The 26,341-nt window shown below is 36.0% G+C and overlaps 3 protein-coding genes across 4 annotated transcripts; 2 read left to right on the top strand and 1 right to left on the bottom strand.

The window, feature by feature from the left end:
• The first annotated feature begins 1,023 nt into the window (after positions 1 to 1,023).
• On the top strand, positions 1,024 to 12,930 carry gldc (glycine dehydrogenase (decarboxylating)). Its single transcript, XM_083526547.1, has 25 exons — positions 1,024 to 1,580; positions 1,737 to 1,815; positions 4,222 to 4,357; positions 4,869 to 5,033; positions 5,126 to 5,203; positions 5,294 to 5,441; positions 5,556 to 5,752; positions 6,307 to 6,403; positions 6,486 to 6,591; positions 6,685 to 6,824; positions 6,910 to 6,990; positions 7,096 to 7,193; positions 7,620 to 7,704; positions 7,787 to 7,828; positions 8,086 to 8,228; positions 9,140 to 9,215; positions 10,148 to 10,273; positions 10,684 to 10,833; positions 10,942 to 11,054; positions 11,335 to 11,473; positions 11,543 to 11,654; positions 11,748 to 11,843; positions 11,948 to 12,120; positions 12,231 to 12,311; positions 12,399 to 12,930. Exons 1-25 carry the CDS (start codon positions 1,290 to 1,292, stop codon positions 12,534 to 12,536), a joined length of 3,090 nt encoding a protein of 1,029 aa, XP_083382673.1. The 5' UTR covers positions 1,024 to 1,289; the 3' UTR covers positions 12,537 to 12,930.
• coq2 (coenzyme Q2 4-hydroxybenzoate polyprenyltransferase) lies at positions 12,730 to 16,330 on the bottom strand. The gene is made up of 8 exons (XM_083526556.1): positions 16,243 to 16,330; positions 15,298 to 15,647; positions 15,008 to 15,174; positions 14,363 to 14,484; positions 14,116 to 14,201; positions 13,508 to 13,641; positions 13,234 to 13,422; positions 12,730 to 13,127 (listed from the first exon to the last, which is right to left on the bottom strand). The coding sequence occupies exons 2-8, from the start codon at positions 15,602 to 15,604 to the stop codon at positions 12,990 to 12,992; spliced, it is 1,143 nt and encodes a 380-aa protein (XP_083382682.1). The 5' UTR covers positions 15,605 to 15,647; positions 16,243 to 16,330; the 3' UTR covers positions 12,730 to 12,989.
• Positions 16,331 to 18,494: 2,164 nt separating this feature from the next.
• mfsd10 (major facilitator superfamily domain containing 10) lies at positions 18,495 to 26,235 on the top strand. Of its 2 annotated transcripts, XM_083526680.1 has the most exons (13): positions 18,495 to 18,733; positions 19,466 to 19,674; positions 20,799 to 20,895; positions 20,981 to 21,084; positions 21,226 to 21,384; positions 21,468 to 21,647; positions 21,767 to 21,875; positions 22,177 to 22,288; positions 22,561 to 22,669; positions 24,204 to 24,294; positions 24,394 to 24,441; positions 24,609 to 24,698; positions 24,915 to 26,235. In XM_083526680.1, exons 2-13 carry the CDS (start codon positions 19,528 to 19,530, stop codon positions 25,016 to 25,018), a joined length of 1,350 nt encoding a protein of 449 aa, XP_083382806.1. In that variant the 5' UTR covers positions 18,495 to 18,733; positions 19,466 to 19,527; the 3' UTR covers positions 25,019 to 26,235. The 2 variants fall into 2 exon arrangements, with proteins under 2 accessions (XP_083382806.1, XP_083382807.1); XM_083526681.1 differs by lacking the exon at positions 18,495 to 18,733 and having other exon boundaries at positions 19,447 to 19,674.
• Positions 26,236 to 26,341: the final 106 nt, after the last annotated feature.

Genomic DNA, 26,341 nt, shown 5'->3' with positions numbered 1-26,341 from the left:
CCGAAATCAACATAGCGTATGGAGACCCAATATTCTTGTAAATGCTTTAAAGTAATGGTATGGTGTTTTAAATTATGTAAATCATCAGGACACCAAACATGACCTTTGCTATGTTTCCACATGATTGATTAATGAGGTGATACCGGAACTAAAACTGAACATCTTCTAACTTTCATACGGATTATATCATGAGGGAATATTTTTATTCGATGGTAATTGGTTTATTCAAAGAAGACATTTCAAGCTTTCTATTTATATAATTATTATGTCTGAGATTCAGGTTGTTTTTTTTTAAATGTCTGTGAGGAGAGATGACAAAGATGGCAAAGAGCACCCCCGTCTGTTTTCTTTATTTTACAAAAGCACAGTGTTTTGTTGTTATTATGACTGTTTAAAAATAAAGGTAGACCCTTCACAGATTTGATTGATGTATTTCATAAAGTCAGAGTAATTTAAGTAACTTTCGGATGGAAAAATGCCACAAAACGCCTCCGCGCGTTTGTCGACTCCAGAGAGTTAATTGTGTGCATCATGGCAGATTTTGGTGCTGATTTAAGACTTGCCGCATCAGCAAAACAAATATTTACTAATTAATAATCATTTTATGGTGGAGTTTTTCCTTTTTTTTATATATCTCAATAAAGATAGAATGTTGTGAATAAGGGTGCTTTTGTGAAATGTGAGCCGAAATTATCAAAATTAAAAGAAATAAACACTTGAAATATAATCAGTCTGTGTGTGATGAATCTATATAATATACAAGTTTCAATTTTTGTATCGAATTACTAAAATAAATCAACTTTTTAATGATATTCCAATTTATTAAGATGCACCTGTAATTGGCAAAGAACCGACAGTAAGTAGGTGTGTTTTACCTCAATAAGCGTATACGTCAGGGCATGAGGTTTTAAATGCACTCGAATTGCTTGTTATGGTCTGATCAGTCTCCATTGTTGGGAGAGCACAAGGGGGGCACCCCTTGCCCCCCCCCCCTTCACACACGCCCCTGCCGTCCACTACCTCAATGTCTAAAGTCACAGTAATTGTTGCGTCATAAAAGCAAAGTGCACGTTAGGGATCCAGTGGGCGGGGCTTTGGCAAGGGGCTCGATACTGCGTTGTGGCGCATCTGCTTTCTGATTGGCTGCTCGCTGTATAACCAGGAGGCGTACAACCTAGACACTTTTAAGACAGTTCACGGGAAAGTTCACATCAGTAAGCTTCGCGGAGTGGGGTGTGACCGAGCAGTTTTTAGATGTTCTTTTTTTTTTTTACTGGAAATTGAAGAATATGCAGAGCTGCGCGAAATCCTGGTCGGTTTTAATCAGCAGAGCTGTAAACACCCGTGTGCAGCACAAAGCGTATAAAACCGCATGTGGGAAGAGGAATGCGTTCCAGAAAACACACGCAAAAACACAACTTCCAAACAGCTCAGCACAAATTCGCGAGCTGAGAACCTGTGCGGTTTTAGGCTCGAGAATGATTGACAGGATCCTGCCCAGGCATGATGATTTTGCCGAAAGACACATCGGACCCGGTGATAAAGAGAAGAGAGAGATGCTCAACGCTCTCGGAGTTGCGGTGAGTTGGGAACAGAAGCGTGATCTCAGTGTTACTGTGATAAAGTTACTTTGTAGCGCATTAGAGGTTTTCCCTTGGGTTCCTCCTAATTGTGGTTAGATCTGTACATAATATATGATGCACACTGTTGATAATCATGTCTTTTTTTTATTTCAGTCCATGTCCGATCTTATAGAAAACACAATCCCTCCATCTATTCGCCTGAAAAGGAATCTGAAAATGGACGACCCAGTGTGTAAGTGTTCCTCAGTAAAGCACGTGCGGTGTGTTGATGTAAATTTAATCGTTTAATCCTAGACTTGGTATAGACGAGGATTATATGGGTGCACGATACATCTATTGTTTGTATGCATGGAAGATTGGAGCTACATTTTGACGCAAACAAACAAATTGTATAAAATAACACGCACAAAAGAGCTCGTGCTCGAGTTTTTGCTTCATTAATTCAGACGCAGGCGTGAACGTGGGATTTTTCTGATGAACCGGATCCGACAAAAAAAAAAAAAAAAAACCTGTGTGTGGTGGAATGTAGGCTGCACGCTCTCTGTGTGCCAATAATCAGCCTGGCTGGTTCTCCACTGTGAAGTCTTCATCTGCACATATTTGGAAGTTTTTATTTTTTTGCACGAACTTCAGCCGCCCCTCAGTATCTCGGAGTATGTTTGCCAGTTGCATGGCAAGTCGAGTGTAAAGTTCAGCCAGATCTGTTGTAGCACAGGGCCAGTTTGAGCTGGTTAGTGTTAGATTTACATTACATCACATCGCATACATCACCGACTGTGGCGCAACGCACGAGCGCCTAATCTTCATCTCTTTCCTTTGGATCAGCATGATTTATCTTCTGGACAGTGGAAGGACTGGTTTCGGAAATGATGTGCATTGATTCTGTTTTGTACTTATTTATCAAATTGTCTCATTTCTGGATAAAAATGTATTTTTTCACCTTTAGAAGTTGAGGGCATGAGTACAATCTGGAAAAAAAAAAAAAGCTTACTGATTTAAATAAAAAAAGGATCATAAAACTTAAGCGTTTTTACATAGCAGATGTTTAAAATATAACTGACTCGACACAAATCTACACTTGATTAATACTTGTTTTGTTTTCATGATTTGTGATTAGTAGTAAAAACCCACTTATCTTCCCAAAAACATCTATGAATTGCACATTATTTGGGTTTGTCCGCCTCACAGCAGGAGCGATACGATATGATTTGTTTCCGCAATTAGGAAAACGGATGGGTACAAACCTTTTACAAAAGGTTAAATCATTCATTTGATTGTAATAACAGCAACATGATGGAGAGGTTGGCAACTTTTCAACAGAATGGTCAGGGTGAATGGCTATAGATTTAATGATGATGAAAATAACAAACTCACGGGTTCATAATCATATGAGAAGGAAGTTTTTCTGTCATGTTCGTAAAAGATTTCTTTAGTTCATGAATTTGGTGTTTAAGTTCAGTGAGCGTCCATTCTGTGAGTACCCAGATGTCAGGTGTGTGTGTGTGTGTGTGTGTGTGTGTGTGTGTGAGAGAGAGAGAGTATTGTAGTATTAAAGCAAGCCATGCTGAAGAGCTCCATGGGGGATTTTGGATGCCCCCCATACTGGATTTTACTGGTTCAACTGCTCAAAGCTTGCTTTTCAAATCCAGTAAGAGATTTGCACATGAACAGCAGATGTAACCTCATTACGGAGGAGACAATTCAACTTATTTAAAAAGACTACCCGCATTTATCAAACTCCGGTTTTCCCTAGGTCAATAAAATCAGGTTAAAATGTGCTTATCCAAGCTGATCCATATCTGTAAAATATTATTTGGCAGAATATAATGTGAGCAGTTTATGACGGTAGACAGAAACCTTTCAGCATAACAGACATTGCATGGTGTAATATCACATACTTTAAAACAAGTTGGAACAAGGCTGCTGTGGGTCAATTCAAACCCTAAGTCTAGCACATTTTGCTGTGCTGGTGGGTGAGATCAATGTGTGTGCTTCAGACTGCACTACCGTATTGTCCATGCTCTGCTGAGTTGCTGTGTTACTAAGCTGCACCACAATGTGTGGGAATTCCAGCATGCTCCAGTGCATCCAAGCAACTAGACTTAAACTAGCTCCAAAAGCTACTGAGAAATAGCTAACATGTGCTCATTTCCTTTAATCACTTCACAAATAACCAGTTTTCCAGGATAAATGGTAAATATTGACATGTCAATTACACAGGCTGTTATTAGGAAATAATGGACTTGAGATGGTAACCTGCATAATTCCATTGCAGCTGTCTGAATAAAAATATTACTATATTAAATAGTGGATCCAAACTTGTTTTCTTTTGTGTTTGGCATCTCAGCGGTTTTTCTCCTTGGTCTTGAAATTCTGTTGTCTCAAAAGCCTTACTTATGTTTTTCCTGTTTGTCAAGTTGAGTTATATTTATGATTAGCTATTTATATAGCATGCCCAGTGGAGTCACATGGGGAAATCGTTGATGTTCAACAGAGCATAATGACAAAACCTTCCTCATGTGAATGGGTTTTTTGTGCTTATTATATATATATTTTTTCAAGTGTCTTGAATTGTTAAACCAAATGAAAAGTTTTTTTTCTCAAACTTTCAGGTAAAAATTTTGGTAACTCTTTACAGGTGAGAATGAAATTCTTGAGTCTCTTCAAAAGATTGCTTCCAAGAACAAGATTTGGCGGTCCTACATTGGAATGGGGTATTACAACTGCTCTGTGCCTCCTGCCATACAAAGAAATCTTCTGGAAAATTCAGGCTGGTGTGTCCTTCTAATCCCTTTATGCCAGTTATTTATGAGCAAGCTAAAGTGCAGTGAAAAAGATTTTATTAATAGTGGCTTTTAAATGTATGCATATTATCTTTACATGAGTCATGAACAAGCTACCACTGCTAGGCCCCGGAGCAAGGCTCTTAAGCGTCAACTGCTCAGTTCTTTAAATGAGGGTAATTGTCTCATGCCATAAATGTAAATGCATGGGGAATCCAGCATACTAGTTACATGTTTTCCTCATGAGTTTCAAGCCACTAGGTACAAGTTTTTACAAGCTAACATTCAGAATTATCCTATAAATAGCATGCTGAACCCAAATTAAATCCTGTAACTCAGGACATAATGTTCTGAGTTAAGGCTTTTCAGCCTTTTTAATAATCAGTAATCTAATTGTGCAATCAAGTTTACTCATCTGCTGCTTTAAATATTAGTGCTACCATATAATTTCTAACTGCAATATTAGGTCAGTCATTAATCTTTAAACGTTTCCTCTTCACAGGGTGACCCAGTACACTCCGTACCAGCCAGAGGTCGCACAGGGACGTCTGGAGAGTCTGCTTAATTACCAGACCATGGTGTGTGACATTACTGGGATGGCAGTGGCCAATGCGTCTCTACTAGATGAAGGCACTGCTGCTGCTGAGGCCATGCAGCTCTGCCACAGGTTATAGGAGTTAGATAATAAGTCAGGCTCAGGAACATAGCACTATTTTTTTGCTTGCGTGTGGGACTTATTTGACTGCTTTATGTCTTCAGACAAAACAAGAGAAGGACATTTTACATCGATCCCCGTTGTCATACACAGACCATCGCAGTAGTGCAGACCAGAGCCAAGTACATCACCTTAATTGAGCTACAATATTATTTAAACCATAGGCTATATAAAAAGCTGCTTTAAGTCATTTGTAACCTTTGTAATTGTAGCTACATTGGGGTGAAAACTGAGCTAAAGTTGCCCAATGAGATGGACTTCAGTGGAAAGGATGTGTGTGGGGTGCTCTTTCAATATCCTGACACCGAAGGCAGTGTGGAAGACTTCTCTGATCTTGTGGATCGGGCTCATAAGGGTGGGGTATGTATTGCACAATAGCCCAAAACACTGATGATTATTTTAACATTTCCACTATTTGACTCTCTGCTGTATCAGTTGTTTTTCCAATTGCTTTATATTACATTTCATTCGAAGGCTTTGGCTTGCTGTGCTACTGATTTGCTGGCACTTTGTATCTTGCGGCCACCTGGTGAATTTGGGGTGGACATCGCTCTAGGTAGTTCCCAGCGCTTTGGAGTTCCCCTCTGCTATGGGGGACCTCATGCTGCCTTCTTCTCAGTCAAGGAGAACTTGGTCAGAATGATGCCAGGAAGGATGGTTGGAGTCACAAGGTGAGCCCTTCTATGTGGTGATTGTGGTGATGTTAGAATTATGTCTTTAACACTGTGCACTTATTCATTGGTGATTTCTAAACCTGTTCTTGGCTGAATTCAATTAAATAATTTTACTTTAGTGTCCAATCTGTTAAGAATGCTAAAAAATGTCTTTCTATTAACAGTAGTCAATAGGAAACTTTGAATACATTGAATTAGATAAAGTTCATTAATCTACATAACAACAGAATTATGTATATAACAGAAATCTTGTATGCACAGGTTGTACACAAGTATAAACAAAGAAACAAACAATGAATAATTGATCAAATCTGTCATACACATTAATGTTACTGCTCATTTAAATATAGACCCACAGACAATTAACTTTATATATTATGTTGCCATCAAAGTTTACCTAAAAAGAGCTCTGATACTTTGTTAGTGCCTTTAAATTTACTTGAACTCAATCTGTTTTCTCATAGCACTTTTACAAACATCATGTATATGCACCATCCTGCAATGAAGTCAGATTAGTCAAAACATTTAACACCTTAATTTCTCATTGACAGGGATGCTGCAGGAAAAGATGTATATCGTCTAGCCCTACAGACCAGAGAGCAGCACATCCGCAGAGACAAAGCCACAAGCAACATTTGCACAGCTCAGGTGCAAAACAATACCTTTACTGCACTAAATTATGCAAAATGGCAACCTTGAGTAGGTGACTCAACGGTTTATGTTCTTCCAGGCTCTCTTGGCAAACATGGCTGCTATGTATGCACTGTACCATGGCCCACAAGGCCTGAGGCACATTTCCACAAGGACTCACAAAGCAACAATGATTCTCGCTGAAGGTTTGTCATCAGTTGTTTAATACAGCTCTTTGATACACAAGCCAAAGTTTGTCATGAATGTCACTGTAATCATTTCTTATACTGCCATTACAGGACTTATAAGAGCCGGACACAAGCTCCAGAATGAAATCTTTTTCGACACACTGAAGATTCACTGTGGTGTTGCTGCCAAAGACGCATTAGAGAAGGCTGTACAGCGCAAGATCAATCTACGAATCTATGGTGAAGGAGTGGTAAGTGTGTGAGGAGTACTTTCAGTGAAATGTATATGACTCTTTTTAAAAAAAAATTTAAAGATTTTTATATAAATGGTTTCAGCTTGGCGTGTCTCTGGATGAGACTGTTACAGAGAGAGACTTGGATGACCTGCTGTGGGTGTTTGGATGTGAATCATCTGCTGTATGTTCCCAGCGAAGCCTAACATTGCATTCAGAGCTTCTGGTTTTGCATTGTAAACAGGGAACAATACCTACTCACTACTACTTGTGTTCATTTCTCTCTCAGGAACTTATTGCTGAAAAAATGAGCGATAGACCCAAAGGTCTGTTAGCAAGTGCTTTCAAGAGGACCAGCAAGTTCCTCACGCACCCAGTGTTCAACAGGTCTGTGATGAGGTCTTCAAGCTTACACAATATAATTGAGAAAAAAATGTCTCATTTTACTGTTTATGATGTTTTCATAATAAGTTTTGTTAAATGTGGATGCTCAGGATAAAATCTGGGATTGCAAAACACACTGACAAGGCTATTTGTTATGAGAACATGATGTGACCAGATGAAAACCTGTCTATAAAATTTTACAAGCCAAGATTACATAATATTATTATGAATGGCAGTTGGTTAAGTACAAAAAGTTGTTTGCATATTATCTAATGTACTCTAGATGTCTATTAGTTAGACAGTGTAATGCTCGATTACGCCAGAGAATAAGACAGAAAAGTTCAGCTATTAGGTTTCAGTATGGTGTTTACCAGAACTTATTTTCTTCATATGCACAGCAGTAATGTTATGAATGTTTTGCACTTTCAGTTATCACTCAGAGACTAACATTGTCCGCTATATGAAAAGATTGGAGAATAAAGACATTTCTCTTGTACATAGTATGATTCCTTTGGTAAGTCACAAAAGGCACAGATTTGAATAATCATTACATCTCATTAAGTCTATGTGAACATCATACTGTCTTTTTAATGCAGGGATCCTGCACAATGAAGCTGAACAGTTCGTCTGAGCTCATGGTGAGTCATGCTTATTTTGTCTTGCGCAGGACAATCAAGGATAGCCTTAGCGCCGTTGTCAAGGCTATGTTTGGCTACAATATAAGAATGTGTGCTGTCACCAAGACCATGTACCCTAGATGCTTTGGAATGTGTAGGACGTTCCCTCGCCAAAAGACTAGCCGATTCACAGTTTCTTTACTCGCTCCAGTTTATTGACCCTCACTAAGTCAGCTCATTCATGAAAACCTTTTTTTTTTTTTTTTACTCATTGACAGCCAATCACCTGGCAGGAGTTCACCAACATCCACCCATTTGTGCCACTGGACCAGGCAGAGGGTTATCAACAGCTCTTCCAGCAACTGGAAAAGGATCTTTGTGATATCACAGGATATGATAAGATCTCCTTTCAACCAAACAGGTAAATGTGTTGCAATGATGCCTTCACTAATTTAGTATAATACTGCTGTTCTTTCCCAGTCTTTTGGTAGCAGTCAGTAAAGAATAACAAATAGGGAAACTGATAGAAGTGAGTGTTTTTCCTTAACTTTAGCTAAAGTAAAAAATTTTATATCTTTGTGGTTTAAAACATTCTATGTTCTAGTGGGTTAATTGATAAAAGGTATCAATTTTGTCCAATTGAAGAGCAGTACTATAAAAGAAATCATCAATAACAACTGAACAACTGTTCCTCCAGTGTGCAGTTAAGACATATATGTAAGGAATAAAGTAAGATTAGGTGTTTCATGATGTATCGGTATGTCCGTACAGCAAATTGTTGTCAAATTTTTGAAGAACGACACATACTTTACTGTTACAATTATCTTTTTGGAACAAAAAGGTTACATACTATTTGTCTCCTTACAAACCTTTCATATTTATTCTCATTTGTATTTTCTCTGTACTGACAGTGGAGACTCCTTTCATAATACATGTGAAAATAATGATTCCTTTCATATAAAACCAAACCACAGATTATCATTTTTTCTTTGTTAATTAAGACCAAAAATAATTAATCTCTTTATTATTTGGCTGATGCTAAGCGAATGGTCCTCTATACAAGTCACTATGATTGAGATGCTACTATAGAAATTACAACATATAGGAACATGTTTGTTCACAAAGTAAGCAGTACTGTGCTTTGTTGTGGCGGTTAATGTTTGTTAAATCTTAAGACAACATAAGCACAAACAGTGTAACACTTAATACAGTGGGGTTTTTCTCATGCTGAACTTTATCCTCATTGAGATCTTGTCCTTAAGAACTTTGTACCGTGAACTGCTGAGGCAGAGTTGTGTGCCAGTCTGAATTCTGTGTTGCTTTTCCAAACAGTGGAGCTCAGGGGGAGTATGCTGGCCTGGCTGCTATCAAAGCCTATCTGAACTCCAAAGGAGAATCCCATAGAAGTGTGAGTGTCTGTACATTTAGTGAATAGGTAACTAATCTAAAACAAGAACCAACATAAAATGATCACGTCACCCAACAAACGGAAAGCCATGACTAGCTGGGAGCAGATGAAATCTTTACGGAAGATTGTCCTTCTAGGAATTATCAGAATGCCTGTTTGCACTGGTGTACACTGGGAAAGAGATAAGGACAGGAATATTACACAACAGCCACATTAGTGGGGTTATAACTAACGAGCCCACAAATTGATTAAACTTGTAAAGGTTATAGAGTTGATGTGCTTCATCTAAACTAAATAAGGAATCAGTTGCACAAGCAGATTACGGGAGCTTGAGAGAGGAAGAAACACAACGTATTCAAGATAACCTGTATCACTTCTTTCATTGTTCTGTAATCTGAGTTTGAACACCTCACATCTGTTCACATCTTAGATATATATGGAACATCCAAGGTCCAAACTGCCATGGTTGTGCAAATAAAATATACAAAGCAACTAGCACATTCTGAGAGCTTGTAGTGTTTTGCTTTTTTTAATTTTCAATTTGGACAAAATTTTTTTTTCTTTTTATTATTTATTAGGTCATGGGGCATTGACTGTTTACTTTGCATTTAGTGATCATGAAGCATGAACAAGTTTCTGTGCCAGTGTCCTTGTACGGTTAGATCGAAGTTAGATTTTCTCAGAGGTCTGGTACATTTGAAAATACAGGTTAGGCTCTGACTATTGTATAAGTTGCATATTTGTTGATTTCCACTATTGAAATAAATTATAAAGATGCTAGTTTGATTATTGTTGTGTGCACATTTGAAAAATATGGCATGTATTAATCACAAGACTCATTAAAATGTAATATGCTAGAGAAATATATATATGAGAGGTCCACACAGCTCTAAAAAAATTTCTAAAATTTGCTGTCTGTGTTTCAATATCAGGTGTGTCTGATTCCCAAATCTGCTCATGGAACTAACCCTGCCAGCGCTCAGATGGCGGGTATGAAAGTCCAGGTCGTTGAGGTGGACAAAGATGGCAGCATTGATGTGACTCACCTGAAAGCAATGGTATGCTAATTATTCTATGTAAAAATCGTCTATTTCTCATTGTTATTGACTATGTTGACACAGACAGGAAAATTATTTTGTAATGCTTAATATAAAATGTGGGAAAGGTTATTAATTTATTCAGCTGGCATTTTTGTGCTACTGTTACTGGAAATGTTGTGGATAATTTTTTGCATGCACTTTAAAAATGAGTAAATGATTCACTCTTGAAATATTTAATAAAGACCATTACACAGAATTGAAAGAAATAAGCTAATATTTTGTATCCTGGGAATGTTTGAAAGCTGCAAGTTTAATATTCAAAGTCTCTCAAGCTCTGATGTTTAAAAGAACTATTACTATCATTATTATCTGCTTTACTTCTCATGATTTTAATACCAGTATATTTTTTTACCTTCTTCAATCCACAGGTTGATAAACACAAAGCAAATCTGGCTGCCATAATGATCACATATCCCTCGACTAATGGTGTGTTTGAGGAGAACGTTAGTGAAGTGTGTGAGCTTATTCACCAGAACGGCGGACAGGTCTATCTGGATGGAGCTAATATGAATGCACAGGTAAGCAAACTAATGGCTGTTAGAACTGTTCAAACTTGCCTTGTGAGGTCTTATTATATATTGGTATATCATTCGAATGTGTACAGTCATGTTCTAACTTGTTACTAGGTGGGGTTGTGTCGGCCGGGAGATTATGGCTCTGATGTTTCTCACCTGAATCTCCATAAAACCTTTTGTATTCCTCACGGAGGTGGAGGACCTGGTATGGGTCCAATTGGAGTGTAAGTTCAAAGTTACAGTCTATGTTTTTAAAAAATCAACAACAAAAAAATTAGTTTTCAAACCTGATTTAAAGAAGGCAGTTTTTAAAAAAAAAGGAAAAAAAAAAAAGGCTAAATGTTTTTACAGTAAAGATTTTGTTGTATTTTCAGTTTTTGTTGTGGTAATGAAGCATACTATTTTTATTGCTATAAATGAAATTTGTATAATTTATGTATGCACTCTGCTGAATTCATACACCTGATATGAAGCCTGTCCTAACTTCTGCTAATTCTGTATCAGGAAGGAGCATCTCGCCCCGTTCCTACCAAGCCACCCAGTGGTGAACATGCAGTGTAGCAACACAAGTTCACTAGGCACCATCAGTGCAGCCCCCTGGGGTTCCAGTGCCATCCTGCCAATTTCTTGGGCCTACATAAAGGTAATGTGTCTGTCAGCTGGATAATAAATTAGTTTGGCATGGATAATAAACCTTGTAATGTTTTCGTAGATGATGGGTGCTAATGGTCTAAGGCATGCAACAGAGGTGGCCATCCTTAATGCGAACTATATGGCAAAGAGACTAGAAAGCCATTACAAGGTCTTGTTCAGGGGCTCTAAAGGTAAATAACAGTTCTGATATATATATATTCAGTGCTGCTAGTTTGCAGTTTTTTTTATATAAACCCCCCCCAAAAACTAACATTTCTTTACAGGTTTTGTCGCTCATGAATTTATTTTGGATGTTCGACCGTTCAAGAAGACGGCCAACATCGAGGCAGTGGACATTGCCAAAAGACTACAGGATTATGGTACAGGATTCTTTTGAGAATGCTAAGGCAGCATTTTCTGACATTCTTAATCATGTACGGGTATTATTTATTACTAATGTACTAATCTCTGAAATATTTACTAGGATTCCATGCCCCTACTATGTCATGGCCTGTGGCTGGAACACTAATGATTGAACCTACCGAGTCAGAGGACAAGGCCGAGCTGGACCGTTTTTGTGACTCCCTTCTGGCCATTCGACAGGAAATTGCAGACATCGAGTCAGGCAGGATGGATTCTAGAGTTAACCCATTAAAGGTACACACTAACAGTGTAATTGAGATCATTTTATATTATACTGCAATGAATAAATATTGCACAGTTTAATTGTTAGCCATAAAGGCTCACCCAAGTCATACTGTACACAGATGGCTCCACATTCTCTGGCATGCATTGCCTCAAGTACATGGGACAGACCCTACTCTAGGGAAACTGCTGCTTTCCCCATGGTATGTATATTAATCCTGTTAAATATTCACATCAAATCACACATCTATACTTTACAAATGGAGTCAAATTTCTTTGTCCTGTTTCAGCCTTTTGTGAGACCTGAGACAAAGTTCTGGCCCACAATTTCAAGGATTGATGACATCTATGGTGACCAGCATCTTGTGTGCACCTGCCCCCCCATGGATGTCTACGAATCTCCATATGAGGAGTGCGCATCCTCGTGACCACCTCCCAGCAAACGTTCTTTACTCACCTTCCTGCAAATAATCTCCATCTCCAGCACATCATGCAGCTCTCTTTTGGAATTCAGTGTTTAATTTCACTTATTGCCTTCTTTCTGGTTCTGCACATTCTATACTGCTCTCTTTAGGTCTAATAAACGTCATCTTGAACATGATCTACTCATCAACACGCATAGGTTTGTTATATTTTATTCCATGTATAAAAAAAAAATCCTTTAAATGTTTGGCTTTTGTTGGTGTATGTAGATGTAACTTGATATCTGTTCTCAATGTTCATGTCTTTTTTTTTATTATTATAAATGTAACAGTTTCTAATTATTTTTTAAAGATGTATAATGTCCCTGTTTATTAAAATGTAATAAATGTTTTAAATGAGCGATCACGATTAAGCAAAAATACTTATTTACATATAAACAACAATGCTTTACATGTTTTTTAACCGTCATGCTGACTATAATTTCTCTTCCACAAATTGCCAAGAACTATCCCTAAGAATAACACAAGTCCTAAATTACGATTAGAGGCAAATTTTTTCCAGCAATCCTCAGGCTTGTTAATGTCCAAAGAATAGATCTGGGGGAAGAAAAAAAAAAATTAATAAATAAATATTTTATATATATATATATATATATGAGAGAGAGATAGATATAAATAAATAAAAAATTTGAACCATACTAACCTGTCGTGCAAGATGAAGAGCCACTGCGGACACAGCTCCATAGTATGGAAATGTCTGGTTTACATTAGCACCTGCGACTATTAATCCACACAGCATTGCCACAGTGAAGGCACTCAGCCAAGGCTTGGTGTGTTCCTGGAACCTCAGAGCTGTAGACTTCACACCCAATTTAACATCATCCTCCTTGTCCTGTTCGTTAAGGAATGTTAAAGTTTAGAAAATGTATTCTGTTCGAACCTACTCCACAGCATCATTCAGTTACACAACAAAGTACCTGATGAGCATAGATGGTGTCATATATCAGCGTCCACATAACTCCAGAGAAATACAAAGGCAGACACACAGTCCAGTCACATGATCCAGTCACGGCTGACCAGCCAAGCAAAGCTCCCCAGTTAAAAGTAAGACCTACCAAGAAAAGTGATTAAGATTTTGCACTAAATCAATTTACATAGAAAAAGAAAAGTCCACCTTGAATCATATTAAAGTATGTTTATGTTGAAATATCTGTGGTTGGTGATTTTGGTGCTAATTGGTTGGCTGGGGGGTGTATTTATCATTATTTCTGAAAATAAAATTTTATTTATTAGTTTGCTCATTCAACATTTTCCAGTAATGTTGAAGGTCATATTAATAAATAATCCAACTTAAAAAGCAATGCAGCAACATGAGGCAGTTACAGTTACAGTGCTTAAATCCTATTGGCATCACTTTCAACTAGTATTTTGTAAAATATAGTGGAATAAAAGACCAACATATTAATTAAAAAAGATTTGAAGATCACGATGATATGGTTAATTATAAAGATTTAAACACAAGTCATTCGGGGTGGATTTTTCCTTCACCTGGTATATGCTGAAATATGAGTTAAACAGAAGATACCCAAAACAAGCTGAGGCCAGTAGGTTATTCTCTTCATTAGAGGGTAGGTGACAACTAGGGATAATGAGGCGGCACCAAGGGCTATGCTGAAACAGACAGACTGAAATGTTATACAGTTGTTTGCATTGTACTGCACTTTATAACACTGCACCAACATCATCATCGAGTAAGCCGTTGGAGTGGGTGTTTAGACTCAAAACCATTCCATTTTAAAATAAATAGCTACAATATAATTTGGGTAAAGGACCTGTAATAGTTAAGACACAGCAGGACACCCAGAGCTAAGCTTAACTGGCCTCCCAGGAAGACAAGCGCATGGAACTGAGAGATCGTTCCTGCAGCTATGGGCCGCATGGCTGTCCGGGACACCTGAAAAACAGAAAGTAGTACAAGATTTAATCTTCAGAGTATCAGATGACTTTCAGTAAATACTCATACAATCGATTTGACATTGCGAAAAGTGAGCCATAAAAAGGAATTAAAAAAATGTACTGTATACAGAACACATTATGTTTATGGGAACACTCGGCATAATATCTTCCATATATTTATGTATGTATGTATGTGATGCATTTATTTATACAGGTGTATGTACAGTATCTCACAGAAGTAAGTACACCCCTCACATTTTAGCAACCATTTCAATAGATCTTCTCAAGGGACAATAATATAGAAATGCTTCAGAAGAGGCCTCCTTTAGGGATGACGACCATGCAAACAAACTTGTTCTACTACTCTAAAATACTTCCATGTTTCATTTCTATATTATTGTCCATTAAGAAGATCTACTAAAGTGGTTGTTAAAATGTGAGGGGTCAAATGTGTTCGACCATCCAATTAGACAGAATTATGTGAAAATCAGCTGCAATCCAGCTGCACGTGCAGTGAATACCTTCTTGTCAAAGTCTCTGTCCCACATATCATTAATGGTACACCCAGCTCCTCTCATCAGCAAAGCTCCAGTCCCAAACAGTGCAAGCATGTGTAGGTCAGGTAGACAGGCTGGGTCCGCTGCCAGCCCGATGCTCCATGTACACGGCAGATACAGCAACCATGTTCCTACCAAAACAAACCCCATAAAACAGTCAGTCATGCATAATATTGCAAAGGTAATGTAAGTTCCTGTGATGTCTACAGTTTCTTGAGAAGTTAATCAGACAAGTGTGTGTTTCATAAGCTTACCAATCGGTTTGTCTAATCTCATTAAGCGAAGGTATGGCTGAACAAATGCTGGCGCTGCATTGACAATCCCTGCTGGACTCAAGCTGAAAGGTCTTTTGTTGTTGACGCCATAGTGAAGCATATCTGACAAACTCTTTCTCTGTTTTTGAAAGTCTCTTTTAATAAAGCAGCATCCTGAGGCAAGTGGAACTGTACTGTAATCTCTCCTGTCTCTCTGGATAGTCGTAAAACAGGTGAAACAAGGCTGTGATGGAATTCTCCGTAATGAATGCGAGCTGAGCAGTGTTAGTATCTTTGTGCACATCATTTTGAGTTATTCGGCATGAGAGCAACCTACGCGTTATGGACACCTGAAACAAACAAACATAAAAAAAAATTAAATTAAACCTGAAGAATTTATTCGTAAACACTCATATTTATTGCGTCATATCATTGTTTCCTTTTTAAAACCTGTAGTGACCTTGAGACTGAGAAATAATGTACTTATTAAAACAATAACCATAAAATAATTGTTATGAATAATAATAATAATAATAATAATAATAATAATAATAATAATAATAATAATAATAATAATAATGGCTGCACCACGTGACTTCTCATCTGGTCTTAGCCCATATATTAAATCTGGATATGAGTATGAAAACACCCAAAACTAGCTAAAAAGCAGTCATTAATTCAAATGTAGATATTTGCTTTGCCATGTAAAATAATTATAAATGAAGTTTAAATCAGTCAGTATACACAAAACCTTCACCTTTAAACACTATACACTGTACACTTTTAAACAGCAGACGAATTCAGTGAACAGCCACATAAATTAAAAAGCTAACATGTTAACATGCTCTTTCACACTGATAAACTGATTCTACTTTAAATATTCAGTTTCAACATTAATATAAATATACTTTATTTATTATCCGATGTGTATATTTTCCGACTCACGACAATGTTGTGACATGTAGGCAACGTGAAGGATTTGTGTGGGCTGTAGGTAAACTGTCCCATCGGAAACACCGAATTGCTACTGGGTTCCGCTACACGCAATGCTTACAATAATTTTTTTTAAATATTTATTTAAAATCTGAAATGTCTGAAAAAAAAATCTGAAAAGTGGTATTATTTATATTATATATTTGCATCAGTTATATTTGCGTTTCAAACACCCTGTTTTATTATTAACTTACATTCACAACTTGATTTAATAGAATGTTATTGTTTATATTTCATTGTGTATGTTAGATAACATACATACATACAAAATAAAATCAGAATTATTGTGCAACACTATAAAACATTTCATGCTGATTTTCTGGCTTCTTGCGGTCTCGTTTTTTTTTCTTTTTGTATTTAGACATTGTGTTGTGAATATACTGTTTACTGTATTATGTCTCTATTCTTTTATAAATTTGCACATTTCTTTTTTTTTTGCTGCTGTAACAGAAAGATTTCACCACTGTGGGACGAATAAAGGTATATCTTATCTTATCTTATCTTATCTTATCTTATCTCATCTTATCTTATCTTATCTTATCTTATCTTATCTTATCTTATCTTATCTTATCTTATCTTATCTTATCTTAAATGATTTTATAAAGTAACCCGATCTTACACTTTATCGCCCTCGTGTGGTCACATGTCTACATTACATTAAATGTACATCAATAACTTCAGATTTACAGAGGAAAAGTCATATTTGACAATCAGTATCTCTAATTAACACTTTCGAATAAGTTCTGGTTTTTTTTATTTAAATGTAGCAAATATAAGCTTTATATAAACCTCGATATATACATTAATGTACACAATATAAATAAACCAGTCAGTTTTATTCATGGGGGAAATATTTAAAACAACGTTGGTTAACCAAAGTGCTGTACAAAGTGTTACATATAAATAAAATAATAACGCCAGAGGATGTGATAAACAAATAAACAAAAATAAATAAATAAAGGAAAAATCTATCTATCTATCTATCTATCTATCTATCTATCTATCTATCTATCTATCTATCTATCTATCTATCTATCTATCTATCTATCTATCTATCTATCTATCTATCTATCTATCCATCCATCCATCCATCCATCCATCCATCCATCCATCCATCCATCCACATCTGGAAGGAGGCAGAGTCCAGAGTTCTCAGTTGCTGTGAAGCGTTTCTCAGATAAGAAACGAATTTCTCAAAACTACTTGTTCAACCTCCACATCATATAGTCACGTGTGCACATCATAAAAACATTTCTCGTTGCTTTGATCAAATTGCAAATGCTTTGCTACATTCATTTAATTGATTCGGTACAATTGTCTGCTGTTTCCCAGAATTGTTTATGTCATGCTAATCAAAATATATTAGACGAGTCTGGGCATCAGTTCATTTCATAAGTCACTGAATGCAAAATGTTTTAACCAGATGTCATCATCTGTCAAGCCTTAATTTCTTTTAAACTTTTTTTTGTAAATGTGACTTTAATTGATGAATTGCGCAGATGAATCCTAAATGTCACTAATGTAGTGGAGTGAACGGCGTCAGATCAACCAATAATGAACTAGTTCTCTAAAACAAGTCAAAGGTGAATCTTGTGAACCTCTGATTGGAGAGTGAATACAGACAGCAAACACACAATTACAATTTCTGAAAATGGATGAACAACCAAGAAAGGAACGAACAATAGTACAATACAGTATAAGTGTAAATTACGTCCGGTCTCTTGCAATCAATATAAATCAAATATGCAATCAAATAAATAGATTAGTGCTGCTGAAATTCATTGATGCCAAATATACCATAGTTTATATCAGGAAATACTGAAACTGTACACTATCTTACTGTCAACAGGACTAAACATTTTGACGATCTTGTTTGTGAACAACGACAAAAGGACTATGTTTATTGACACAAACAGTTTTGAGAGATGAACTAAGGATTTGGTGAAAATGAAAGGCTTTTGCAAGAAACCCAATGTGTTCTGCATATTGTTTTGAGAATTCACTACTGGTGTGAAAATATTAAGGATGATTTGAGAAATGTTTCAAAGCAACTGAAATATAGTTTCTTTTTCACACAGACATTAAAATACAAGGATGTTATATTTATCACGTTATACAAAACACCTTCTCTCTGTTTCTTTGTTTCATAACGTCCTCTTTGCGTCACAAATATTTTTGGTAACAGGACACCACTTCCTGGTTGAGCCACGCTGCGTTTTCAACCTAGGGCACTACTGCCCTGCACAGGGTGTGTGTGTGTGTGTGTGTGTGTGTTTCAGTGTGCCACACTAATGCATACTAATCTCCTTTAGTGTTTAGTGCGGAAGTGGGAGGTGTGGTGTGTGTGTGTGTGTGTGTGTGTGTGTGTGTGTGTGTGTGTATACGCTATCACTGTGCCATTTCGTGCATCCATTCAAACGAGACTGAAGGACCGCTGCTGAAGGTAAACAACATGAATTATTTGACTATTTAAATACCTGCGGCTAAAGCAGACAGTGTGATTCAGTCTGCCGTGTTCAATACCGCTTTATTTTCCTCTTTCAATGCTTTACCAGTCTGTCTTACATCCGAGTTTAATGCCAGGGAGTTTTAAACATGTCATCATGACCAGATCACTTTAGGGTCAGACTGGGACACACGTCAGGTACAAATATCAGTGATTGCAATTTTTTAGTCTGGGGAATGAAGAAGATTATGGTTTTCAAAACGATTTCATTTCACACATGTATTGCAAAAAATAATAATAATAATAATTCATGGATTCTTAAAGTTATATACATATTAACAAAATGTCCCACTTTGACACTATCACTTGAAAAAGTAGGGTATGACTATAATACTTTCAAATGTGTCTTTCTTTACTTCGAAAATAAGTTACGCACAAGAGCTTTAAGTACACAAAATAAGTAAAATGCGGATTAGTACGGATTGATGTTTTAAACTGATTGAGGAGAATAATTTTGTGTGGGGGAAAGTCCCTGAACAATAAAAAAGTAACATAGATAACTTTTCCTAACATCATTGTTAAAGAGTATTTCCTGGTAGAGCCTTAAAGACATACTTCCTTATTAATATCAAGTAGTCAGTAATGAGTTTGTCAGGTCATTTTATGGCACTGTTTTTTATCATTACGCTAAGTCTTGTATAAAAAGTCTTGTTGTCTCGGTGAACACAGGAGATGCTTTGAGGATCCTTCAAAGCTCTTTAATTTTGAGGAGGCCAGAGAAGGAAAGAGTGATGGCAGGAGAGAAGAGTACTCCAGATGACACACACTCTTCCAGAGTCATCCGGATGGTGTTTCTGGCTCTTCTATTGGACCTACTGGGATTCACAGTAATCCTCCCCCTTCTGCCCTCTATCTTAGATCACTACAGTCAAACAGGGGTAAGCTCATTTTTCATTTGACTTAGTCGGTTCAATGCTTATTTTTTTTTTTTTTTGTTTGTTTTTTTTATAGAGGAACACTTAAACACATAAATGTTTATTACACATAAACTGATAATTTTACTGACATCTTAAAAATTTCAGCCATCATCATCTAATGCCAGATCATACTGCATGCAGTGAATGTATATAAAAGCATTGTTTAGTTGTTTGGCTCATGCTTGCGCAAGTGTAGAGGAAGCGTGCTTGAGCTGAGAGCAGTTTACAAATGTTGAAATGCTTTCAAATATTCTCTATTTCACTTCACATCTATAAACAAGTTATGAGAAATGCACCAGACTTTGTATACAATGGTGGAAGAATTTTCTTTTAATTAAAATTTGTTTAAAGGATTTTTAAATCAAAGATTAAATAAAATACAGTACAGACCAAAAGTTTGGACACACCTTGTGTGTCCAAACCTTTGGTCTGTACTGTATATATATTATATATATACAGTACAGACCAGAAGTTTATATATATTATATATACAGTACAGACCAAACGTTTGGACACACCTGCTCATTCAAGGAGTTTTTTTAATTTTCATGACTATGAAAATTGTAGAGTATGAAAACTATGAATTAACACATGTGGAATTATATACATAACAAAAAAGTGAACTGAAAATATGTCATATTGTAGGTTCTTCAAAGTAGGCATCAAGAGAATGCCAAGAGTGTGCAAAGCAGTAATCTAAGCAAAAGGTGGCTACTTTGAAGAACCTACAATATGACATTTTTTCAGTTGTTTCACACTTTTTTGTTATGTATATAATTCCACATGTGTTAATTCATAGTTTTGATGCCTTCAGTGTGACTCTACAATTTTCATAGTCATGAAAATAAAGAAAACTCCTTGAATGAGCAGGTGTGTCCAATTTTTTGGTCTGTACTGTATATGAAAGAACATAAGATCTAATGTTCTAAAGTACAATAACTTTGTCAGCATAATAAAAAAAAGTTTTTTTTTTTTCAATTACATTTGTTCTGAATAAACTGCCATGTGTATTAAAGTGAATTTAAAAAAAGTATATAAAAAATGATTTTAGACCTTTTTTTTTTTTTCTTTTATTGTTGAAACAGGATAGTGTGTATCTGTCACTACAAAGCATTGTGGACTGGTTCAGGGGAACTGTGGGCATTCCTTTAGAAAGAAAATACACCAGTGTACTTTTTGGAGGTAATATATATACACATATTCTATTTTATAATATTTTTATCTCTCACAATAAATAGATAATTTCCCCTTTTCTTTCAAAATTTAGGTCTGATTGGCTCAGTCTACTCTTTGCTGCAGTTCGTTTTCTCTCCTGTGATAGGATCTGCATCTGATCAGCATGGCAGAAGACCGCTGCTACTTTTAACTACTGTGAGAAAAGTAGAAACTAACATGAAGCGGTTCTAAATTCAGGCACGATCGCCAACAAGCTTCATGTGTAATCTTAGTTCAGATTGACCTTTAGAGTGTTGATATCTGGGAAAAAATGTAAATACTCTCTGTGTTGTCTAGGTGGGCCTGGTTTTCTCCTACATTCTTTGGGCTGTTTCACACAGCTTCAGTGTTTTTCTCCTTTCTCGTGTGGTGGGAGGAATCTGCAAGGGCAATGTCAGCCTGTGTACTGCTGTTGTTGCAGACTTGCCTTGCCCTAAAGCGAGAAACAGAGGAATGGTGAGTCATTAGTTTTAATTACAACTGTAGATTTTTAGGTGGTTGGTGTGATGACATGTGTCTCTCTGCTGTTTTGACAATAGGCAATGATTGGAGTTTCCTTCTCTTTGGGCTTTACTCTTGGCCCGTTAATGGGAGCCTACTTTGCACTGAGACCGGTGGATGCTGAGTTGTTTTATCAAGGCCCTGCTTTACTGGCAGTTCTCTTCTCTGTAGCAGATCTGCTGTTCATTTTTTTCATGCTTCCAGAGACTTTGCACAAGGCAAGAAAATCCATGTACCATGATCAAGTCAATTATGGATAATTGTTTAGCATTTTTCTAGATACGCAATAATCTATAAGTCATATTTAGAAAAATCTTTTTGATATGCTTTTATTTAGGGCCCCACGGAGCACACAGGTGTTCAGCCGATTGGAGACCTGCTCAACCCTCTGTCCCTTTTCAACTTCTCAGCAGTCACAAGAACAAAAGTGCCACCCTCCAAACGACGTAGGCTTATACACTGTACATCAGTAGCTTCCTCCTGTTATCTAGTAGCTTCTTTGATGAACTTAATCTTGATTGCAAAAAATGATGACAGTTGGTACAGCTCTGAGATTATTCAGTTGCTTGTTTGTGATATAATCTTTTGGCTGGTTTGACTTGGGTAGGTCTAAGCATCGCACATTCTTTAGGAAATGTGTTAAATGTGGTCGGTATGTAAAACCAGTGTGGTTTAACTTTGATACTTAACATCCCAATGTGTTCCTTACACTAACTTTGTTTTCTTTTCTTGTTATTGCTACATCAGAAATGCGCAATCTCAAGGTGTTGGGTTTGGTGTATTTTGCATACCTCTTTATATTCTCCGGTCTTGAGTTCACACTAAGCTTCTTAACTCATCAGCGCTTCCAGTTCTCCAGGTAAGCCATACCTGAGGTAAAACTCTCTCAAATATCTCCAAAATGCTGAAGTGTGAAACTATTTTTATTCCTAATTGTCTATCAAGTCAAGATATTTCTGCTCTAACCTCATCATGCATTGATTGACACTCAGTATTGTTTCCCAGCACATTTTACTAACATTAACACTGACCATGGTTTATTTGTAAGATCAACATTCTAATGCTTGCTAATGGTCAGCTGACTTATTTGGTATTGAGACAGACTGCAAAACAAACGTTCCTTTTTCCCAGCATGCAACAGGGGAAGATGTTCTTTTTTATAGGCATCACAATGGCAGCATTCCAAGGAGGGTATGCACGCAGACTCCAACCAGGTCAGCAGATCCGGACAGTTCGTATGGTAAGACGTTTAGTGCAATAGCATTACATTTTAATTGTACACAGTCCATAAAATTACATACAGTTTAGCCAATGCATTCAGCATATTTATTTATTACACTCCTAGGCAAAAGAATTAGACAAGCCCTAAATACTGTAAATAATATGAATATTTTAATGGTCTTAACAAGAAGTAATTGGTCAGAAAATTAGCAAGAATTAAGGACATGCAGCTCACAAGACCTTCTGTGCCACAGTTCCCTTGTTTGCTTTTGCTGCAGGGAAGTGTTTGATGGGAAAGATAAAAACAGTGGGGGAAATCATGATGATTAAAATGTTAGATATAATTAATCACGTGTTTGGCTTTTAACATTAATTAATTATTATTAACATTATTATGATGTACATGCATTTACACAAGATTTCGAGGTACAGGGTTTTTGGTTTGATACACATGTAAGCAATCCTTTTTACATGAGGAACGTAGTTGAAACCTGAGTTACCTCAGGAACGTTATAAATGACGGACCACAAGTTTGTTTGTTTAGTCACATTAATTATTATTAAACTTGAAAACATACACAACAATGCCAGGGGTATTAAAAAGAAACTAGAGTTAGCGCCACTGTGTCACTGTAGCTACTCTCTGTGTACTGGAAATACGATTTGTAGTGTGTTTTTTTTGTGCATGCACAAAATCGTGCCACTTCCTGCCAATGCTAGCAATATGGATTAATTAGCATTTCATGTTCAGCATCAATAATTTCAGAGAAAATCCTGACAATTCAGCATATTAAGGAAGTGAATGAATTAAGAATGGGAGGAATAAAGACATTTATTTAATTAATTTAATTTGTGCCAATTTAATCGATTATGCAATTTAATCAATATAATAAAGTGTATTGCATTAATAAACTTTATTCTATTTTATTTATTATAAAATATTGTAAAATAGTCTTTAATATATTATTTAACCAAACCAAAAAAAAAAAAACATTTTAAATGCAAACTATTGATGTTCACAAATGTTAAAAAAACTGTGTTGATAAAAAAATTACTAGAAATTTTGTTTTGCATTTCTTCCCCATAACTGTACCAAAATTGAACCCAATTGTAACATACAAAAACAGAGGTCATTTACTGCCCATTAATTTGTTGGTAAGATCTTGAAAAACGTAATATTTTGCCATTTTGTGCTTGGCCCAGTTTTTTTGCCCAGGAGTGTAAGTTGAAGGTGTATACATAACATTAAATGTGGGTTTAATAGTCAGCAATTTTACCGCTGGAACAATTTGGAGACAGACTTTCTTTTATAGTAAAACCAACAAAAAGTTTAAACAACATCTAGCATCTTTATTGTTTTATACATAGAAGTCCAGTGGTGTGAGTCATGGACATTCATAAGTAGTATAAGCCAAAAAAAAAAAAAACCCTGTATAATCGATGTGACCTGTTCAACTTGATCCCTCATATCTAAGTTCATATGAGTAATATCATTAAATGTTACTAAAAAAGAAGAGTAATTTAATTATTATTTCTACTTTTTTATGTTTTCAGGCAATAGTATTACTCATTCCAGCCTTTATACTCATTGGAATAGCATGGAATTTAATAATGCTCTACATCAGCCTGTTTCTGTATTCCTTTGGTAAGCGGTTATTATTTTTCTATTTTCTGTTAAAGAATTGACTTTTTTAAATAAAAATTGTTTGTTTGATCAACTGTATGTTTTCTGCTTTTTTTCCAGCTGCTGCAATTGTTGTGCCATGTCTTTCAGCACAAGTATCTGGACATGGTGCGTGTTAGTTCTCCCAACACATACAAACAAATGTATTCCTATTGTCCACCCTGTACTTTTTAAAAAGTCATTTGTAAAAAAGGATCAATATTTGTACTTAGTGTCTGTGGTCTACATGTCATCTCATAGCTGAAACAATTTTTCTTATATCTTGACTGCTTTAGGTACAGTGAGTCAGAAGGGTACAGTGATGGGGATTCTACGGAGTCTTGGTGCACTGGCCAGAGCACTGGGACCAGTTGTGGCTTCCTCAGGTGATTATTTGCATATAAGTTTGCATGTGGTTAAGCAGACTAAGAAGCCTTTTCTCTTATTACTGTAGTAAACAGTTTTACAACTAGCCCTTCAGGAATTATTTAGCCCACATATATTTATTATTAAGAGTACAGATAATGTTTGGTCTAAATAATTCAAAAAGAGTCACATATGATTTATTTCTATTTAGGCAGTTGTGTTCTATTTCTTTGCAGTGTACTGGCTTGCTGGAGCTGAGATGTGTTTTATCATCAGTTCAGCTTTCTTTATTGCACCGTTAATCTTACTGAGTCGACTAGAGCAACACAAAGAGGACTAAGAACACATATTTTCTACATTTCTTTTTATATGCATTTTTAAATAATAAAACATTTGTAATAAAATGTGATTTGAAAAGACTACAATGCAGTAGGACAACAACATGGTTTTGTTACACTAAAAGTTTGAACTAAAAAAATATTCGATTGTTAAAATTGTGTGGACATTGTTTTCTATTTTCTAAATTTGGTGTGAAATGTGTAGCTATCAAACACTCTTTCTGATTTATTCTGCAACTGCAGTTTGTTCGACCTTGAAAGAGTATGTGAGAAAGTTTGTGTTCTCTGAGGATTTACTGTTTATGTTTACATGCAAAATTGCAAATGCCACAAATTACAAAAAAAGACATTTGTTAAAAGAATTCTACATTTTACAAATTTACTATGGACTCTCTCTTTAGTGTTTCTGGAACAGATGAAAAAAAACCCAGCTCATATACAGTATGGATTCTGTCTCTCTATGTTTATAAAAAATGGCACAAACTGAATCAGGATCAGTTGGAGACCACTCTGTGCAGCTGAGGATGGTTACTGAGTTACTGAGCAACGTAAGAACTTCGAGAATGGATTTAGAATATAAGTAATATAAACAGTCATCTACAATGGCTTAGGACTACATTTTGCATGAACAGTTCTGCATATAAGCACTCATTACTCAACAATGACGTAACTGTATTTATGGACATTTGGTGCAACCCAGATGGAGGATGGGTTCACTTTTGAGTCTAGTTCCTCTCAAGGTTTCTTCCTCATACCATCTCAAAGAGCTTTTCCTTTTTACAGTTGCCACCGACTGGCTCATTAGTGTTAAACCTATAAAGACAAATTTATAAGGACTAAACTTTTACATTCAAACTTTATAACCTCTTCATCGCTAGATAGAACTGAATTTAATTTAACTAAAATTTACTGGACTGTAGTCAGTTCGAAATTTCTATTCAGTAATTAGAAATGAAGGTATATTGAATACCTTCTTTTCTACATTTTTATTTTTACATATTTTAAATAAATCAGTTTTGGTGTTTAAACCCCAACTGATTTTAACACACAATATGGGAGCATATTTTATTACCCATTACACGTGTTTATTTACACATTTATTATTTATATTAGCCAAATATTAAAATCATTTTAATAAATACATTTTATGAGCAAGCATCTGAAAGAATGAATCACATTTGTTTTATCACAATCTCTGGAAATAAACGAATACAACTTTTTTCTATTCTTTTCTATATAATTTTATCCAAACCTATTTTCTTACATTTTATTTCTTTATTTTTAATTCATTTAAATTTTCTATATTTAAAACTATACATACAAAA

Source organism: Silurus aristotelis (assembly GCF_946808225.1).
Source record: "Silurus aristotelis genome assembly, chromosome: 23".
Taxonomy (NCBI): domain Eukaryota; kingdom Metazoa; phylum Chordata; class Actinopteri; order Siluriformes; family Siluridae; genus Silurus; species Silurus aristotelis.
This window is presented reverse-complemented; position numbering and strand designations above follow the sequence as displayed.